Source organism: Pinus tabuliformis, chromosome 6, assembly GCF_031772625.1.
Source record: "Pinus tabuliformis cultivar Carrire ecotype Pingquan chromosome 6, CPIR1, whole genome shotgun sequence".
NCBI classification, from domain to species: Eukaryota; Viridiplantae; Streptophyta; class Pinopsida; order Pinales; family Pinaceae; genus Pinus; species Pinus tabuliformis.
In genome coordinates this window covers 1,107,107,940-1,107,125,069 of record NC_142292.1, presented here as the reverse complement: position 1 = coordinate 1,107,125,069, position 17,130 = coordinate 1,107,107,940, and the positions used below count along the sequence as shown (strand labels likewise).

The following is a 17,130-nucleotide window of genomic DNA, read 5'->3' as shown; positions in this document are numbered from 1 at the left end:
ATCCATGTCATATTTGAGCAGATTGATTTGATTAAGCAGGCAACAAAAGCCATTGAAAGGGTTAAAACAGAACTTGGAGATATGCCAGAGGAAGCAGCAAGAATCATCCACTTCCTCAACTCCAAGAATAAATATGAACTGCAAGAGCTTGAGATACCTGATAGGACAGGTACCATTTTAGAAGTCAGGAAAGTCCTCACCAAGAGGAATTTGATGTTGAATTTAGAAGATAAGTGTTAAAACGTGCAGCTAGCCGTTGACAGGTTCATGGCTAAGTTTGAGCTGTTGAAGGAAAAGGGATTACCTAATCCCTTAGTTATAAATGACAAGTTAATGACACATGCAGATTACAACAAGAAGATCAGGGAAGTGGCCAAAGAATAAGTGATCACTTCATCTATGAAGGGCATGCCAACAGGCAAAGTCTTGTACCAAACTTTTGAAAACTTGTTTTACCTCCAGCATGAGGTAAAACACCTGTTTATTAATAAGCCCACTTTTGCCAAATATATAGAGGCATATGAGATATATAGAAAAATGATCAATATCCAATTACCAGATGAAGAAAAATGGGAAAAACTGAATGATTTACTGTAGTAAAAACACAGTAAATTATAAATGTACAATAAAAAGTGAAACACCAAAGTAAAAGGATACTGACTGGTCAACAGGATTTAAGTGTATCAGATGAAAGAGTATCAGGGGAAAGGTTAAAGTAAAACAGGGCATCCAGTGTGAAAGCCAAACAACCTAGCAACATAAAGGGCTAAAAACCAAAGTCTAAAACCAGCAGAACCAAAATAAAAGGGACAACATGAAACAGTTCAATCGCTGTCACTATCTTCTTGCAATAAGATATTATTTTTTCCTAGATTAGTTATGAATACAGTTTCATATATTTTGTAATTCCTTTTGTATAAATACTTCAAAATTCGAAGTATTAGGGTGGATTATTTTACATTTGTAGAGTTATTTTGATCTTGAACCTAAGGGTGATTGTACCATTTTCAAGTCAACAGAGTGGAGCAAGTAATAAAAGCATTTCGCTATAGGATTCATGAGATGAGCCATTTGCAGTGAAGTACTTTCTTTGTGTGATTTTCTTACCTTTCTTATGTGTTTTCATAATCTTAAATGTGTTCTCAAATCTAAATGAATTAACTAGAAATATCACTTAGAATTTGTTTAATTACACTCTGTTTTGCACAGTTAGTCATTTACATGTTTTCCTCTGATACCTAGATTTGAGAACCCTTAATTGCTCTCCTATCCCGGTTGACTTCTTTGATTCCCTCCAAACTCCGGCCTAGGGAATCCTTAATTGCTTCCTGGATCCGATTTGAAGCCATTCACCATTTAGCCTTTGAGATTTGCAGTAACTCATCTATCTTGCCCTGTAGACACTGTTTTTAAAACTGAATCCAGTCTTGTTTGTCAGACATCTGACTCCATAGTCCAATGGTATAAGCCAAACCTCTGTCCATCTAAGTAAAGTGATCCCACCACCAATTTTTCAAAACAAAACCTAGGTGCAAGCAATAACTAGCTTAAAACCATCTTAACTAAAACAAAGTTAAATTATAAAGAGAGAGCCCTCTCTGAGCATCAAGAAGGCTAGGTCCTAATCTCCAAAAGTGGTTTGTGGTTACCTTTGGTTTTTCTTTCTTCATACTTCAAAAGAAATATCAGAGTGATAACACCCGGGGCAACAGGTTCATGGGGGGATTTTGGCAGGAGCTGTTCCGACTGGTGGGCACGGAGTTCGCCCTGAGTACTAGTTACCACCCCTAGATTGATGGGTAGACGAAGATCGTAAACAAGTGGCTGGAGGGCTACCTACATAACTATGTGACCATAAATACTTTTATTAATGCTCAACAACTGACCATAAATAGGTCAATGTGATACAAAGTTAGAGCACAGGTCACTTCTAGAAAAACATGATATAAGCAAAACTAGTTTATTCTGTAACCTAAATTATACAGCCTCAAAGCATGGAGCAGGGAAACAAATAGATATTGCAGGTATGTGCAAGTTTGGTGGAGAACCATAGAAAAACATTAACACTATTAGTGGGGATGGCGTGCCTAGGAGGCGATCAACCTCCCTTAAAGGTGCCAAACTAATGCCAATATCCAATACATATAAATTTTATGTTCAATTTAATGAATATGCAAGTGCCAAAATATAATGCAAGGAACAAAATGTCAGACTTCAACTTCAGAGAATTCTCATTTCTTGTAGCTCTTTGGGGCTTGGGGCCTAAGGTGCTAGAGTTTGTTAGCTGTCTAATTGCTGCACTTGGGTACATAATAATTGAGTTCACATCCCCTACTAAGTTAAAACTTAGACCATAATCTAACCATCTTTAGGGCCTAGTGCCTAGGTTACTAGTCTAATTGTTAGTTGTCTAATTGCTGCACTTGGGTACATAATATTGATTTCACATGGCCTAATAAGTTAGAAGTTGACTCCAAGGATGACCTCATTGAATTGGCACGACAGAAAATGGTGAACTCCTTGGCAACCCAAGCCCAAAAGTCTGAGGCAACCTTGCAGCCCCAAATTACATGTTGGCAGTTAGTCACCCACAACAGGGATGAGATGATATGACTAGGGTTCTTATTTTCCATTCATGTGAGATCTTTAACATGAATAGAGCATAAGTTATACATATTGTAGATGGTAGGAGGGACACATTTATTTCTGTGCAGTATGGTTGGTCCCTGTATAGACCAAATACTCATCTTACAATATATTTTTATGTATTTTTCTTTTGAAGTTTCCAATTTTATGATTGGTAGTTGTGTGCTGCATTGTACTAAATAATGGTTCTAAATACATATATCTTATTAACATTTCAATAATTGTTAAGTATATTTTTCTAACCTTCTGCAAATGTTATTTATCGTGAAGTAGTAGTGGAGTTGATTTTATTCTGAATGCATGACAGGTACATTATGGTAATTATTATGATAACATCTTTTTATCCATTTAAGTTTGAATCTGCTAAGATGTGTTTCATCTCATGTTAGAGCCTTGTAGCTAGAAGGGTAATCTTGTTCAATTTTGCTGATGTGTGGAATCTGGCTTCAAGATCAGGTTGGGGAGGCTGCATTGTCCATATTACACAGTATGGTATCTGTCCACTCTGATTTGGATGATGCTGGAGAGATTGTAACTCCTACCCCTAGAGTGAAGAGAATTCTTTCAAGCCCTCGCTGCCTTCCACATATAGCACAGGTGCGCTTTTGAGTCTTATGGGCAAATATTCTTTAACAAATGAACTAGTGTCATCTGGATTTGTTGAGTACCTTTATATGGTTAGTAATTTTGCATATTCTGGCTTGTCATTTGTTCTAAATTGATAATCCCTAGTCTCAAACTGCAATTTTATATGCACTAATTGTTAATTTTACTAACGCCAGCTACTCGGAATTTATTACCTAGTAAATTCTCTTGCTGTAAATTAATTTACTGCAGATCTACTGAATAAAAGCACTGCTGGAATTTTTTACAGGTAAATAAAATATAAGCAGTGGAAGTAAAACAGCCAATCTCATACATATGCACACACATAAATTTTCCCCTTCAAATTGGCTGTTTCAGTGTTTTATTAAATAATATCTTCAGCTTACAAGGGATTTCCCAACTGGGGAAATAAAATCCCAGAGAGGAAAATTACAAACAGCAAAAACCTGGAAAATTTCCAGCTGAGAAATCCTTCTTCCTGCCAATATTGCAGCTGTACCAATGTTGCACGAAGCGGGAGCGCGGAAGCGTCATTTTCCAAAAATCTAGGAAGCGAAGCGTCCGCGGAAGCGTCTGCTATATATATATATTTTTATATTTTTTTGCATTTATACTCAAAACAAACATCCCAAATACCAAATTAATTGTAGAAGACATGAAAACATGCATATTTTTGCATAAATCAAGATAGATATGGCATCCATGATTCCATTGTAGTTACTAGTATGTACAACAATCATCTATATTCTAGCTATTACAAACATACATCAAATTTTTAAGCATATTATAAAACATAAAACATTTAAGCATATTATAAAACATAAAACATAGAGCATATTATGATTTATCTAGCAAGTGAGCAACTGTCAACATTTGTCATGTCCAAAATTCAAATAATAATGTTTACAAAATATGTCACTTGGTCACCGCCAAGCCAAAAAGGTTCAAAATTCAAATTCACAAGTCTACAAGTCTAATGAGTAATCTATGACAAAAAGTAGTAGATTGTGAATATATCTACTAATCTCTCCTCCTTCCACCACGAATAGAACGTGGTGGTGGGCCTCCACGTGGTGGCAATGAAGAAGATGGTGCCTGTGTAAGTCATGGTACTGAAACTGATGAAGAAGAACCCCCTGCTGTTGGTGTTGAACCATGGAACCTAGGAACCAAGGGACCAGATGGGGGTGGGGGTGGTGGCATATCAACACGGTCATCATCATCCTAGAATCGCTCAAAAAATTCATGCAAAAAAAAAAAAACACTAGTTAACAAAAAAATTAAAAACATGAATTAGAGAAATGCTTTATAAGGGAAAATTGGAAAATTCATACCACAATGGACATACTGGATAAGAGCATCCTCTAATTGCTCTAGTCGCAACACTCCATCCTCCAAATTGGGCTCCTCTGGATTCTTGTGCCAAATCAACAAGTCTTTATTAGACTTTGCATCTTCACAGTAATGGGACAACAATCGCAAGTTGTAATGAACATAAACCAAGCTCTCTTCCCGGTCTAAATTCAACCTGTTCCTTTTAACACTGTGGATGAAAGAATAAGAGCTCCAACACCTCTCTGCAGAAGAAGTGTTTACCACCTGTGATAGCACCCGCAATGCCAAACTCTGTAGAAGTGGAGTACCCCCTCCATGCAGGTTCCACCACTCAAGAGCAGAAAAAGTCTCTCGATCTTGAATTGCATGCATGCTCCCAAATGGACCAGTGTTGAGCGTATAGTTGCTCACCTGTCTCCGTACCAATGCAGCCTCCTCCTCATCAGGGATTAATTTACTCAATGCAGCCATATATTTTTCGTGAACCTCTCTATCTTGGTGTGGTTTTTTCCTGCTTCCCCCCCCAGGTGCTGGTGTTGAAAGCCATGATGGATGATAATATTTAGGTGTCAAAACATATGCTAATGCATGCAATGGAATATTTAGCATTTCCCATCGGTTTTGCACCTCTACACGAATATAATTGTACAAGGTGGTATCTCGAGGCTCAACAATGTCTTTAATCTGCCCCAACATGCTATCCATTTGCTCATACACCTCCCCAATTACTGGTCGATCTGAATCTGCAAACTTGATCATGTAATAAATTGGTTTGGTGAATTGCAAAACATATTTAACCTGTGACCAAAAGTAACTGTCAAGAACAGTGTCCTTGACTGCATTAGCACCATCTGTGTCAGTGTTAATTTCATCCCATGTTTCAGCACACACCAGATTAGTTAAAGCTTGTCTCACCCTCACTAGCCGCCTAAAGGTGAGGTAATAACTAGCAAATCTTGTCTTTGCAATTTTAAGCAATTGCAACTTGGAGTAAGTGCCATAGAAGTAGTTTACCCTTGCATGCCCTGTGATGAATTTAATGAGCTGCTTCCCTTTCCTGTAAACCTCAGCAATCCACCCACAATCTTTGTGTTTCACAATATCATGCATCAAAAGGTTCAATGTGTGAACCAGGCACCCAGACCAAAAGATGTGTGGATGAGTATGCTCAATAATTTTTCCTGCTGCCTTACAATTTGCTGCATTATCTGTGATCACTTGAACCACATTATTCGGACCAACATCTTTGATTGATTTCAATAGGAGATCTGCAATGTTTTGTGCAGTTGCACTGATGGAGGAGGAGTCATGACATGCAATAAATACTGCACCACTAGAAGAAACACCAAGAACATTTATCAAATGTTGGTTTCTAATATTTGTCCACCCATCTGATACAATGGATACCCCAGAATCCACCCACTCATGTGTAAAACGTGTCAAAGCTCTTTGAACCTTAGCTTTTTCTCTTTCTAATAACACTGTTCTAGCTTTCTCATAGTTGGGGGCCTTGTATCCTTTTGGGGCTTCATTGATGGCCTTTACCATGTCATGCCAATAGGGAGAGCGAAGCACATTGAATGGTACACCGCAAGCACAAAGAAAACGAACTATCTTTCCATCCACATCATCCCTCCCAACAACATTAAGGAAATCCCCTATTGTTCTTCTACCTCCAGAGGTTGCAGAAGTACCATGAGGAGATGGGCAACTACCAAATTTAGAGGTTGCACTTGATTCAGAATGAGTTTTTTGTTTCTTGTTTTTTTGTTGTGCAGCCATCTCTATTTGGATGTATTTTCTTCTTTCTTCAGTTGAAATGTTTGGGCAAATTTGTACCCCCACAGAACCCTTTTTTTCATCACTGTCCAACACCCCACAAAGATGCCTCCTCAGACGGGTATATGAACCACAATATGGTTTTCCTCCATGACAACCATGAGGGCACACAAATTTGTAAGATCCACCACCCTTTCCCCCATCAAGTTTGGTCACATAGTTCCACAAGGGTGTTGATGTACCTTTCCCATCTTGTGCTTCAGTGTCCCCTTCAAGTTCATCCCCTTCCTCTTCAAACCCTTCCTCCTCATCATACATTGGGTCACTACTATTAGGACCAAGTTCATCCCCTTCCTCTTCCCTTCTATTCCTCACCCTTGCCATCATTAAAACCAAGAGTGGAATGATACATAGAAGCCAAAAGAACACCATCTTGGAATATGGATATAGGTGGTGGACAACCTGTAAATAAAGGAGCAAGTAGAAACAATGGGAAAGAGTAGGAGAGGGAGGAGAAAAATACAATTTTTTTTTCAAAAAAACAAGGGAGTTTGGGGTTTGAACTTACCTCTTTAGCTCTTGTAGATGAAGTCCTCCAAGCTCTTGCTCCAAGCTCCTCCTCCTTCTCCTAGCTCCTCCTTCTTCACTCCTCCAAGCTCTCCTCTCTTCTCCTCTCCTTTCCTCTCTTCTCTTCTCCTCTCCTCTCTTCTCTTCTCCAACTCTCATAAACTCAAAGTGAGAAAATGAGGAATGAATGGGAGCTTTATGCTTTTCATTCCTCACCCTAAACTCACCCTAACCCACCCCCTCATTGCTAAGTTAAGTTAACTTAAAAAAAAAATTAAAAAAAATGAGACATTTTTCCTTGCCCGTGCGGTTTTTTCGGAAGCGCTCCGAAGCGCTCGTGAAGCGTACGCTTCCGGGCCCGAAGCGTGGCGCTTCCGGAGGCCCGAAGCGTGGCACTTCCGGAGGCCCGAAGCGCCCTCCGAAGCGCGCTTCGGGGCCCACGCTTCATAAAAACCAGGAAGCGCCTTAAAAACACGGAATCGCGCTTCAGGATTTTTGGAATCGCGCTTCCTGGAGCGCTTCCGGAACGCTTCCATACGGGGCGCGATTCCGGCCTAGGATTCGGGGGGGGGGGGGGGGGGGGCGCTTCCTGCAACGTTGAGCTGTACGGCCTGCTGCCTACACCCTTTTCCATCCTGCCTGTGCACTTTTCTAGCCTGCCTGCACACGTTTGAATGTTTTGCAGCTGGTATGGCTTTAGCCCATGCACCTGTGAATGCTTTGCATCTGGATTTTAGTTTGCGCATGTGCATCCCGTACACAGCCTGTACGGTCTTCTACCCGTGCATGTGTGGTACAGGTAACTCTGCCTGCAATTTTGCAGGCATGCCCAATCCCTATGCTGATGTGTCCATGCTGTTTCTCAGCTCCACCCATGGTGTATGGTCTGTTCTACTGCGGAATATTTCAAGATCTGTTCTTTGATATTGCTGACTACTGGAACATTCTTTTTTGCTGCCCCTTGCTCTCTTCCTCTGGAATCTGCACACTTGGATGGATGTCCTTCTACACCTAATCACTGAGATTTCGCTGCGTCTTGTGCTCACTTGATGTGTATTCACCCTTCACCTAGCCTTCCTTTTATATGTTTGAGTTATTGACCAAATCCACAACCCTAATCTTCGAAGTGATTGAAAATTGAGATTAGATCTCAGTTCACTTGATATTCATCTAATTCACCAATGCAAATAACCTTTTCCTTTCATTAGATTAACTCATTTTTTCTTATAAAAAACAATTTCCTTAATAACTCCTTTAATTAAAGTAATTTGCTAAGGCTAAATGTCCTGGGAAATTTCCTCACGTTTAGATACAGACCTGTACATAAATCCTTGTTTGATGCTGCAGTTATCCACACTTCCTCCTAGTGAGGAAGGTATTTCTTGAAGAGCCATTTGGAATTGGCTTTCCCTCCAGTTCTGGCACAATGTCCCATGTATCATCCTTCACCATGGCATTCCTCCAGACCTCCTGGTCTGCTGCATTCTCAATGATGTTAGTCATCTATGCCATGTTGTTCAGAAACTTCTTCGAAGGTCTGCTTTCCTTGAATGTGCTCCTAGGAGCCTGAACATGCTCCTGAGCATCGTTCAATGTCCGCTCGAACCACCTGTGTCCCCTGACTGAACTGGAAGGAGCTATTGACTCCTCCTCACTTGAAGGTTGACTCCTTGAACTGGAAGCCTATGAACGCTGTAATCCCTTCAGAGCCTCTTGCTTCTTGTCATCTGCCACTGTTAGTGGCAACTCATGACACTTCCTAGATGTCAAGTTGTTTGCTCACAACTATCTTCCTTTGCGCTAATATGAAGATCTTGTAAGATTTTGAAGTCTCAGTATATCCAACAAATATCCCCTTCTCTCCTGAAGGCTCTAGCTTCATCCTCTTCTCCACAGGCTCATGGATATATACAGGACAATGAAAGATCCTCAAATTTGGTATCTCTAGCATCACCCTAGTGAATGTCTCCTCTGGAGTCCTGTCCCCCAATATCTTGTGACCTGTGAGGATTCTTGTTTTGCGCATACACTGCAGTGTTACATGCCATTGCCAAAAGAATCATAGGTAGATCTTGGTCATGTATTATTTCCCTAGTAGAACCAGTGATGGACTGATTCTTTCTATCCACAATTCCTTTATGCCGGGGATTGTATGAGACTGTCATCTCCCTCTTAATCCTTGCCTCCTTGCAAAATTCCTTGAAGTCATCAGAGGTGTACTCACCCCCATTATTCAACCTCAAGACCTTGATCCTCTTCTTTGTCTGGTTCTCCACTTGGGCCTTGGACTCCCAGAACTGACTAAAGACCTCATCCTTGGTCTTCATTAAGAAGATCCGGGTTTTCTTGCAATAATCATCAATGAACGTGACATAGTATAGTGCTCCCTACTCTAGCAACAACTAGGTTTATTAGATGCAAGCTTAACATAAGAACCATAGATATAAGAGGAAATAAATCCTCATAGGCCTAGTGTTTCTATGGGGGTTTTAGAGACATTAATCTACGGTTGCATTCTGCTTCTAGGGTGTTCTTCGACACTTTTCACCCTCCTTTAAGGCCATCGTCTCCATTCCTAGGGTTACCAAAGGTTTTGTATCATTTGTATCTATATTTACACATTTTTGAAGTCTTCAATCATAAGGAGCCTTCTCCTTGTCGTTGCTAAGGCTGCAGCTTTAGAATGATTTTTCCGTCATCTGAATGGGGCCAACTATCATTCTTGGGTGGATCAAATGACTTCCCTACTTTGAAGCAAAGGTATATGGATGTACTTGGTGAAGTTGCTTCCTGTTGAAGATGATAACTATGGCCTAGTATGTTTGAAGAGGGATGGAGCTCTTGGGTTGATCATTCTTTATGTTTAACTTGATCTCATTCATCTGACCAACAATAAAAAAAAGTGCGAAGGAAATCTGGGATACCTTTAAAACTTGCTTTGGGAGAATGAGTGCTACTTAGGTCAACCAACTTGAAACTAAAATCTTTGATCTCAAGATGGGTGAATTCAACATGGTTAAGGAGTATATTGGATGGTTTAAGAACCTTAAGATTGGCATTATTTAAGCCCATAGCATTCAAATCTTTTGCTCATATATTCTGCAATATTTCTTTATTTCTCAGAAATCTTGTAACTCCTATATTTGAGGAGGCTATTTCCAATCTCATTCAATATCAAGTAACTACTATATACATAAAAATAAACATAGGCATATGCATAGATACTATAATTTAGTATGAAAACATAATAAAAATAAACAATATATATATATATAAAATTTAAAACTTGTACCTTTTAAATGAAAAGGCACAAGGACCTCCTAAATTGTACTTATATACATGGCCAGTTGGCCACCAATTATAGATCATCATTAATTTTTATATCTTTTTTTTTGGAAGGAAAAAAGCATAACTTTATTTTGAAAAGGAAACAAAATTATATTTTGCATATGCTTAAAAGCATTCAGAAAAGGCAGCTTATACGACTTTGAAGAGAAACAAAAGCTAAAGAGAAAATACAAATACAATGGGGAAGATCAAGTAATGTAGAAATCACTAATCTTCCCTTTCTTTCCTTTCTTTTTCTGGACTTTCTGCCATTCCCCAAATTTGGGACCAACTCGTACCAAAGCCATTTTGCTGAGGGATGTCTCTAGAGGATGATCTTTTTCCAAATTTGATCTTTAAGAGACATGGACTCGCTTTGTGCCCACTGTTCCATCCTTCTGGCATTAATTTAATTTTTATATCTTATTCAAATAGTCATGTATATAATTTTTGGTCTAATTAAAAGTAAAAAACTATAACATCTTTCACTACAGTTGGTGTTGAAGATAAACTGGGAAATAAATTACTAGGACTTGAACGGATTTTTTTTTTTGTTTACTAGTTTGTCTCTAACTTCTGGGACTAGCCTTTGGCTCATAACTTGTGCCCTAGGGGCTTCTAAGTTGTCAAATCATTCAGGGATCACACTCAGGTTGGGCCACACAAATCCTCAACATGGTTAGATCCTTTTTACCCAAGGGGCTTTAAATCGACGACCTTCACACAAGGAGTGCCTTAATAGAACACCTTGTTGTTGATTGTTCTACATCTTGTGAGTTTTGAAAATTTCAAGGAGACGGGGGTGGGATTTGATGCGCTTATGTGTGTATGAGTCACAATATCATTTAATATAATCCCTCATTGTTGGACCACTACCTCAAGGTGCCCCCATGGTAGGGCTAGGACTTAGTGGGAATTGAACCTTGCCCAATGATGAAGAACTGCTTGCTTTCCACCACTGGATCCCCTTTGGACTGTTACTTTAAATAGATGACTTGGTGGTGGGCTTTGATCCACTTATGTGTGCATAGATCTTCTTTAGATAGAGACATAATTATTCAGCTGATGATTAGATATGAGACAAGTTGAAACGAGATGGGATGAGATGGATGTCTTGTTGATGCAGCTGAGATGAAGGTCATAGAACTTGACTTGGAGACTAGTAGGGCTTGGAAGATCTAATCGATCTCCCCTACTGTCGATTGTGGATTCTTCTTCTTCTATGAGACGAGATGAGATGAAATGAGACATGATGCAACAATGATGAGACATCCGAATTGAGACTTATGATGTAGATGGAAATTCCTCCCTCGCTGAGAGGGAGTGTTGAAATTTGGGCACCTTGGGGACAAATTTCCTTGTAAATTGAGGAATATTATTATTATTAAAGAAATCATTAAAGAAAAATATATATTTAAATAAGCAAATTTGAATTTGAAAGTTTCCCTCCTAATTCTACAATTCAACTTCATTAAGTCGGCATGCCCCAATTGATGTGACCTTTCATTCATGGAGATAACTATAAATTAGGCATCTATTCTCCTCCATTCGCAAGAAAGAAGCTCACTGTTTTTGAGGTCTATTCACTATTATTTTGAGGGTCTATTTGTTTCTATGATTTTGAAGTGAAAACTTCTTGATAAACAGAAATATATATATATATATATATATATATATATATCTTATTAATAAATGAATTGACAGACGATGATTGTTTACATTGGGGGTTCTTGGCTTATATACCGCCATGGGCACCCTTTGGGGAAGGGCATGATCTTATGATCGCGCCCTTTCGTCTAATTAACCTAAAATTAAATAAACAATAAACCTAAAATTAAATACTAACTAATTTTTTACGTAACATTGCCTTCCTCTCGAAAGAATGCTTTGTCCTCAAAGCATACGTAACGACGGATGTTGTTGACAAAATGCTTCATTATCCCAAGAAGTGTCTTCTTCGGGTAAGTCCCTCCACTTGATCAGATATTCCAAGATGATCAAGGTCCCACACTTTAAAAGGTTTTGGATTAATCTCTTAATTTCTGTTTTTTGGTGATGTGGATATCGGTATGGCTTGATGTTGACGAGGTCTGGCCCTGCCTTGACTTCTATTGTATGCCCAATTTCCCTATTAGGTGGCATCTTCATAGGTAGGTCTTGAAATACTTTCTCATGCTTCTGAATTAGATCTTGTATCTCTGGTGACTCTTCACTGGTCATATTTGCAGACAACATTTCTAATTGGTGACATTGTACTACATAAGCGGGTGCTCCATTTCGACTCATCTTCATCATCTGAGATGATGATACAATTTGATTCTCTAATGCTTGGAATCCGTGTAATTTGTACTTCTGACCTCCCCATTTGAATTTTATAAATTGTACTTGATGGTTGGCGACATAAGTACCTAAAGTTCGTAGCCATTGGATACCTAAGACTACATCTACTCCTCCTAACGGGACTGTGCTCCTAACGGTACTGTGAAGAACGGACACTCTAAATTAAAGTCTTGAATCTGCGATTTGACCTTATGGCATTTTCCCACCTTTTCAATCTTCTTACCGTTAGCTACCATCACTTTCATGTTTGGTAAGGGGAATGAAAAAAATATTGAGTCTCTTTGCCACGGTTGCATCTAAAAAATTGTGTGTGCTACCAGAGTCGATGAGAACCACTACGTTGTTCTTCTTTATGTGTCCTTTTAGCTTTAAGGTATGAGGTTGTGATATACCTGTCATAGCTGATAGTGATACTTGCGGAATTCTTCCATCATCTAATTTTGGTGAGAATTCTGGGGCATCTTCTGTTTCTTCTATGTCAGAATCTTCACTGTTTGAATCATTGGTTGCTTCACAATTATATAGGTTCTTTGGTTCTTCTCCTTTACCACATCTATGTTTGGGGTCCCACTTTTCACCACAACGTTTGCATTTACCCTCTTTTATCCTTTACATTTCCACATTAGATTTTTCATCTTCACGACGATGTGGTGGAACATATCTTGTATTATTTGAGTCCACATACTGGGGTATTCTTCGTCTTGAATATGTTTTTTCCGCTTTTGACCAAAATATTGGTTCGAATTTCTTTTCGGTTGTTTTTGCTTTTCGTTTTGCTACTTCTATTGATGTAGTGTCATGCATCTCAAGTTCTACTTGTAAATGGGTTTTGAGTCTCGAGATGTATGATTGAATTAGACGAGATTCTGATAACCCAGGTACTCGTGTTACTAAGGTTTCCCATTCTTGAGTGTATTCATCCACACTCCCTTTTTGTCGTAATTTGATGAGTTTTGAAAAGAACTCTTCTTCCTTTACACCTTGGAATCTTTTAAAGAATGCATCCTTAAATTTTCTCCAGCTAATGGCGTGTGTTGCCTTTTTCCACCACATATACCAATTATATGCTTCCCCTTCCGTTTTCATGGATGCGTGCTTGAGCTTTTCGTCATCATCATTGACGTCATATATCTCAAAGTATTCTTCTGCTTTATTTATCCATGCAACATTGTTTTTTTCGTTTCCGTCGAATTTAGGCATCTCGACTTTTTCCCTTCGCTGGTATGTCGCTAATGGTTGAGTGAAAAAGGGGTGTTGATTGGTAAAGGTATCCCAGAGTTGCTTGTTTGTAAGAGTCGTGTTACTCACTCCTTGGTGGGGTGTCGCTGATTTTTTTGGGGATTCAACTTTTTCATGAGAGTCTGTTGACATTGTTGAATCTGATGAGTTGTGCTCTTGATTCTCTTCATTTTCTTGTAGTAGTTGTGCGGGTGTACAATTCATCTTTTTACACAGAGGTTTCAACAATGTTAAGGACTTTCTGAGATCTACTTTTGTTTGGACATGTTGATTTCCCATCTTTATTTCTATTCGATTTGTTGTATCTTGAAGATTTTTGATATTGTCAGCCTGCCCCTCAAGCTTGATCTGGAATTCATCTAATCTTTTGTTGACCTTATCGTGGTTGTTATTTATCTTATGCTCCACATCCAACATTTTTTTTGGAAATCCGCCATTGTCATTGTTGACATTGGGTGAGTTTGTGGGGGTGTGTATTTATCTGCGAGCTTAATTTTTTGTTTTAAATAATTAAATTAAATTAATTAATTAATTTAATTATATGACATAAGTTTTTTTTTGTTTAAATTATTTAAAATAAATTTAATTAATTAAATTAACTTATATATAAATATATAACTTTTAATTAATTAAAATAATTTTAATTAATTAAATTAACTTAGATATATATATATATATATATATATATAACTTTTAATTAATTAAAATAAATTAATGTCACCCGTTTGACCAATGGACACAACGTTTAACGGCGGAAGAACAAAATCTTTTTAACAGTGTGTAATAATTTATTTAATTAACACACATGGACAATTCTGAACCGTCACGTTTGACCGTCGAGAGTAGGTACACCGTCGAGCTCACCGCAGGTTACGCAGAACTACCACAGGGTTCAGCGTCTTACCGTAGGTTACGCAGAACTTGCCGCAGGTTATTATAACAAACGACCGATTGCCGCAGTATTATGATTAGTTTTTGCGAAGTTACTGAACGGGACATGTTGTATTTATGGGGGTCATTGTTTGATAATGATACATCATACCACGTCAGTGGAGTTAGCAAAGATCTAACCTTAAAAGGCCCCTATATGACGTTGAAATTACACACAACTCAACACCCTCCGATGTTCTTATTATCCGTGTAACAAGGGTTCAATTGCCAGAAAATGGCCCACTTATAACCGGGCGAATTCTGGGATTTGAGCTTAATGATGGCAGTAGTCTTCCGCGGCGGTCTCAAGCTCGTAACAACACACTCCAGGCAGACACGAACAATCCACACGCACTGCTATTTTCTGAAAAAGCCCGTAGGCCTGATGGCCAGCAGAACTTGTGGTTGTCACCAGTTCGTATTGGCTCTGATACCAGATGAAGTGAAAACTTCTTGATAAACAAAAAAAATATATAAATATCTTATTAATAAATGAATTGACAGACGATGATTGTTGACATTGGGGGTTCCTAGCTTATATACCGCCATGGGCACCCTTTGCGAAAGGGCATGATCTTATGATCATGCCCTTTCGTCTAATTAACCTAAGATTAAATAAACAATAAACCTAAAATTAAATACTAAATAATTTTTTACATAACAGATTTCACGTACTTTGTGGCAGGCTCTTTATTCAGATTTTTATGGCTCATTTTAATTCTCTGTGGCTCAGTTCCATAATTTATGATTCACATTCTTTGTGGCAGCGCTTATAACTTATCTCTGACGTGGCTCGCTCATCAATTTTTCTGTAGCTCGAATAATCTGTGGTTCATTGATTTTTTTGTGGCTTGCGTGAATTTATTTATGACTTGCGTTGATGGTTCTTTGATCTATTTCATGGCTTGCATTATTTACCTAAAGCTCGCATAATCTTTTGTGGCTTGTTGTCATTACTATGGCTCACAATGTCATTACAGTATTCCAATGGATTCTTGTGATGGCTCGGATATCCTCACAGAGGTTTGTTCGCTCTACTTCTGTGGCTCGATTATGTTGTCATCATGATACACAATTGTTATCTCTATGGTCGTGATGCTTTATAGTTTAGGCAATGTCCCGTGGTTTGTATTTGTTGCCTTTGAGGCTCGATCCTTATCTCGAGAGTCACATTGATTTTTCTGCGACTTATGTCTTAATGAATGGTCATGGTACTCGGTAATATCTTCTGCTATCTTGATAGTGTGGTGTTTGCACCGTTGAATATGACCATGACAGTGACAGTGAAACATATGTTTTATATGACAATGAGATCATGATTTATATGATAGTGAAACTTTTATATTATAGTGACTTGACTGTGATCTATAGACCCTTGACCTTGATGAATGACATATGACATAATATGGTAGTCAACCATTATGACCGTGATCTATGTGGTAGAGGCATGATTGTAATCTATGTAACAATGACTTGGAGCATATGACCTAGATATGTAACAATAACCTTGGCATGAGAGTGTCTTGTGATATGGCTGTGACAATATATGGCATAGTGACTTTTATATGATATGGCAATGATCTTGATGGCAGTGATGAATGTCAGTGACAGTGACAATGATAGGGCAGAAACCTAATATGGCTGTGACCATAGATATGGAAGTGACCTAGTGATGATAGTAACCTCAAATCAGTATGACAATGGCAATATATGGACATGGATGTTACTTCTATGACTATGACATGGCAACAACTCTTTAGGATCAAATCACTAAGTTCACAAACGCAGTTGTGAACTGACTTGGGATGGCCCTAGGAGGCTTGATGTGATTGATGTATCTCATTCTTATTATACCTTGTATCTTAGCTGAACAACTGATGAATATCTAATAGAATAAGAATTTGGTTGGGTTTTCCCCCTTTTGGGGTTTTGCCCTAGTCTTTGACCTAAATCATGGCATCTCTATTGTGCATGCTTTTCTTCAACTATTCTTTATTGTTCCGCTGCATTGTTGATATTATTGTTCTCTGTACGTAATTGCTAATGATGAAATGATGTTATGGGGTGAATGTTATAGGAAAATGTAGAAAAGTTTGCAATTGCAATTATCTACAACAGGGAACAATCTAGCCCTAAAAATTAACAAAAGATTGTATGTGTATGTATATATATATATATATATATATATATATATATATATATAGGCTTCTTTAGAATATATATCTATATAAAAGAAAATACATATATTAGGGAAATTATTAAAAGAGTTACAAGGAAGGTAATAATTGACGAAAGAAAAAGGTACTTTAAGGTCTCATATTGCATTTGAAAAAAAAGAAGGAAAAACCCATAAAATTAAAA

The 17,130-nt window shown here is 38.2% G+C and overlaps 1 protein-coding gene across 1 annotated transcript in view; it reads left to right on the top strand.

The window, feature by feature from the left end:
* The window catches only part of GRV2 (DNAJ heat shock N-terminal domain-containing protein), a 466,773-nt gene that overhangs the window by 145,866 nt on the left and 303,777 nt on the right, over positions 1 to 17,130 (top strand). Inside the window, exon 10 of the mRNA XM_089425195.1 lies at positions 3,103 to 3,243. Within this exon, the coding sequence (XP_089281321.1) occupies positions 3,103 to 3,243 (141 nt within the window). The remainder of the gene's footprint in view (positions 1 to 3,102; positions 3,244 to 17,130) is intronic.